At 51.9% G+C, this 4,372-nt stretch overlaps 1 protein-coding gene across 2 annotated transcripts in view; it reads left to right on the top strand.

Moving 5' to 3' along the window:
- Positions 1-4,372, top strand: part of POLE (DNA polymerase epsilon, catalytic subunit) — a 66,386-nt gene that overhangs the window by 22,908 nt on the left and 39,106 nt on the right. For both annotated transcript variants that reach the window (XM_025400925.1, XM_025400926.1), the window contains 3 exons: positions 1,400-1,548; positions 2,430-2,522; positions 2,701-2,845. In XM_025400925.1, the coding sequence (XP_025256710.1) occupies positions 1,400-1,548; positions 2,430-2,522; positions 2,701-2,845 (387 nt within the window). The remainder of the gene's footprint in view (positions 1-1,399; positions 1,549-2,429; positions 2,523-2,700; positions 2,846-4,372) is intronic.

Raw genomic sequence — 4,372 nt, 5'->3', positions numbered from 1 at the left:
GAGACGGGGTTTCACCGTGTTAGCCAGGATGGTCTCGATCTCCTGACCTCGTGATCCGCCCGTCTCGGCCTCCCAAAGTGCTGGGATTACAGGCTTGAGCCACCGCGCCCGGCCTCAAATGGAAACTCTTGTCTCCATTAAACCGTAGCTCCCCACCTCCTCCCCTGGCCCCTAGCGACCCCCATTCCACTTTCTGTCTGAATTCCACGACTCTAGGGATGTCATGTAAGTGAATAGTGCAGTATTTGTGTATTTATGACTGACTTTTTCACTTAGCATGATGCTTTCTTTTTTGGAGATGGGATGTCACTCTGTCACCCAGGTTGGAGTACAGTGGTGTGACCTTGGCTTACTGCAGCCTCCACCTCCCAGGCTCAAGTGATCCTCCCACCTCAGCCTCTCCAGTACCTGGGACCACGCCTGATTTTTGTATTTTTGGTAGAGATGGGGGTTCACCATGTTGCCCAACCTGGTCTCAAGGTCCTGAACTCAGGTCATCTATCCACTCCAGCCTCCCACAGGGCTGGGATTACAGGCATGAGCCACTGCACCCAGCCTTAGCATGATGTTTTCAGCATTTATCAACATATAGCATGTATCCATACTGCATTTTTGTAAATGGCTGAATAACATTTCGTTGTGTGGATTTGTCACATTTTGTTTATCCCTTCCTACGTGGATGTTCACTGGGCTTGCTTCCACCTTTTGGCTATTGTGAGTAATCCTGGTTTGAACATGGGATACAAGTATGTCTTCAGGTCTCTGCTTTCGGTTATTTTGGATATGCACCCAGCAGTAGAGTTGTTGGGTCATATGATAATTCTACATTTTCCTTTTAAGGAACTGCCGTACTATCTCACTTTATTTTAATTAAGCAATTGCTAAATTACTTGTTCATCTGTCTCCCTCGTCAAATAAGTACCAAAAGTGTAGTGAGTGCCTCGTGCTTCAGAGTACAATGGAGTTCCTGGCACATACTAGGCACTCTGTAATTATCTTAATGAATTTGTTTTTGTTCTTTAAATACCAAGCCTTTAAAAACCTTTTCTCATGTTGGATGGGGAATTTGATGAGACATCTGCGGTCTCAGCTGCATTTCTTTATTGATCGATTTTACCAGGGACCTGCCGAGTAGCTTTTGTTCCCTAGAAAGTGTGCTGAAGAGTTTAGAGATCTCAGGCCATAAAATCTACAATGTTTAAATGATTCTGTCAACACAGACAGAGACAAAATATGACAATTGGCCAGTCTAGGAGAAGAATATACGGTCTTCATTGTACTGGTATTTTAGGTTTTCTATAGATTTGAAAATTTTCAAAATACTAAAAACCTGGGCCATTGACTTTGTAGAATGTGAGACGGAAGAATCTGAGGTGCTGCATGTTCATGTGCTTCTCAGGTGTGGAAAAAGAAGCTCTCAGCGGCCGTGGAGGTGGGCGACGCGGCCGAGGTGAAGCGCTGCAAGAACATGGAGGTGCTGTACGACTCGCTGCAGCTGGCCCACAAGTGCATCCTGAACTCCTTCTACGGCTACGTCATGCGCAAGGGGTAGGTGGGGCCCGGGCCCAGGAGAGGCTTATGGGAGGAATGGATGAGTCCACATTTAAGGCGGCTTCAGGTGGAGGTTGCCACGCATGGAGGGCTGTTCATCTGATTCAAGGAATATTGGAGGGAGGAGGCTTTGAGCTGGGGTGGGGCTGGGAGGTTGAGGAGAGTGGGGGCCACACTGACTTTGAGGGTCTGGGCATCCATGAGTGATGCGTGCTGTGGGGTGTACGTGTCTCTGCATCACGGGCTGGAGACACGACTTGCCATTTTCCAGCGTGTTTATATCTCGCAGCTTGGATCCTCACTCAGGGACTTGCAGAGTCTGGGGCGGTTGCTTCACATCACGTCTGTGTGTCAGGGAGGGGCAGAGAAGCGACTGACAAGGGGCATGGGGCTGGTGCCGGGAGGGGAGGGTGGGGCAGCTGACATCAGGGCTGGGACCCAGGCTGGAGGAGGGTCAGGCCTGGCAGGTAGGCCTGGGCTTTCTCTGAGAAGCTGGAGGTGAGAATGGGGCTTGGGAGGAGGTGTGAAGAGAGTAGAGAAGGTGTGAATGGTCCTGGGTGGTATTAAGAGTCCTGCTGAGGCTGGAGTCCTGAACTCAGAGTCCTGCTGAGGCTGGAGTCCTGAACTCAGGACACAGTGGCACATATTGCACCCTTCCAGATCCTTCCTGAGCCATGCTGGGCACCAAGGCGAGGACAGAGAAGTGTCCTCGGGCACAGCCAGATTCTACCTTAGTTCTGTCCTGGTACATGCATGTTTGGCTGCCTCCCTTGTCCCTGTTGTATCTCTCCTTGTCCTCCTCCCTACTCCTTACTGCCTCTGATACCCTCTGGAGGAGCCATGCCAGCCCCACCCACCAGTTTGTGGTGTCCTCTCAGGGCTCGCTGGTACTCCATGGAGATGGCTGGCATCGTCTGCTTCACAGGGGCCAACATCATCACCCAGGCGCGGGAGCTGATCGAGCAAATTGGGTGAGCGCAGAAGGGGAGCCGTGGGGCTGGGAGCAGGTCCTGGGGGCAAACGTGGGCAGGAAGGAAGGAGGGAAGGCTGGAGGCCACTGGGCGGGAAGGAAGGAGGGAAGACTGGAGGCCACACACTGGGCGGGAAGGAAAGAGGAACTCATGACCTTGCTCCTCTCTTTCTCTGAAGGAGGCCCTTAGAGCTGGACACAGATGGAATATGGTGCGTCCTGCCTAATAGCTTCCCAGAAAATTTTGTCTTCAAGACGACCAATGCGAAGAAGCCCAAGGTGACCATCTCCTACCCAGGCGCCATGTTGAACATCATGGTCAAGGTTAGTCTGGGGCCTCCGGTCCTGAAGCGCTGGCTGGCCTGGTGTCAGTGCCCTGACGTCACTGGCTCTGCAGCACCTCACAGTGTGCGTGCGTTCCTGGCACCCAGCACCCTCCCAGCACTGCTCACATTGCTTTTCTGTAGCCTGAAGACCATGGTCAGAAGGTATCAAGTGATTCCACTCCTTTCTCTTTCAGCATAGCACCCAGACTTTTTTGCTTTTAACTTTTTATTTTGAAATAATTTTAAACTTACAGGAAATTACAAAAATAGTACAGAGAATTTCTGTATCTCCATCAACCTGCTTCCCCTAACGCTGACCTCGCATAAACCATGGTGCGCTTGTCAAAACTAAGAAACCTATGTCTGTGTCCCTGTAACTGCACCGCAGACCTCACCTGGATTTCCCGTTTTCCCACCACAGCCCCTCCTCTCTCCCAGGATCCCGGCAAGGACCCACGTGGAGATGAGTTGTCCTGTCCTGGTCCTTGCGTCACGACCTCACCCTTTGGTGGTGCCGGCCAGGCGATGGTTGGCTGTCCCTTGATCAGGGGTTGTCTGTTGTTTCTTGTGACTAGACTGAGGTGATTTGGGTTTTTGGAGCAACTCCACAGGGGTGACACCCTCCCCACGTTCTCAGGTGCATCATGTTGGTTTGTGGTGGTGTGGTGATGTGGGTGTATTGTGGGGATGGCTTAGTCTCCTGCCTGAGGGGCTTCTGCAGGCCTTACTGTGGCGCTCCTGTGCCCCCTCCTATGCGGATCCTCAGTCGTAAATACACACCCAGTGGAGAGGAATAAGCGTCCCTGGAGGAGGGCTGTCAGAGTTTCCGGACATGTATTAGAGCCATCACAGCAGCAAATAAATACCGTGGAGCAGGTGCTTTGAGACCGTGCGTCCCCAGCTGCTCCGTAAGCTTCTGTCCACTGTGTTAGCGTTGCTGGTGGGCCGCACCTGAAGCAGTTATAGCTGGGGTTTCCTGTGGTGGTTTTCCCTGGCAATTGTCTGTTTCCCCCATTCCTTCTACTGTATTAATTGGGATCCTGTAGGGAAGCGTTGTTATCCTTCTTTCCCATTTGCTCTCACTTATTTGTCTGCTCATTGACATCAGTGTGGATTTGCGGATCAGAGTGGACATCCTGGGGTTATTGTTCTTAGGACCAGAGTGGCTTCCTGCTCCACATGTTCCCCTTGGGCCACTGGGGCCTCCTGGATTGTGGCGTGTTCTTGGGACATGCCCTCTTGTCTTTGTTTCTGGAGCGCTTTCTTACTTCTTGGTACTGTAAGGTCCACCAACCTCATCTTGTATTTTCCCTGCTCCAGCCTGGAGTCAGCCAGTTCTCCAAGAAGAATGATGTAAAAACCCGAGATGGGCCGGGCGCGGTGGCTCAAGCCTGTAATCCCAGCACTTTGGGAGGCCGAGACGGGCGGATCACGAGGTCAGGAGATCAAGACCATCCTGGCTAACACGGTGAAACCCCGTCTCTACTAAAAATACAAAAAACTAGCCGGGCGAGGTGGCGGGCGC

This window comes from Theropithecus gelada, chromosome 11 (assembly GCF_003255815.1).
Source record: "Theropithecus gelada isolate Dixy chromosome 11, Tgel_1.0, whole genome shotgun sequence".
NCBI classification, from domain to species: domain Eukaryota; kingdom Metazoa; phylum Chordata; class Mammalia; order Primates; family Cercopithecidae; genus Theropithecus; species Theropithecus gelada.
The sequence above is the reverse complement of the archived record's forward strand: the minus strand, read 5'-3'. Positions and strand labels throughout refer to the sequence as shown.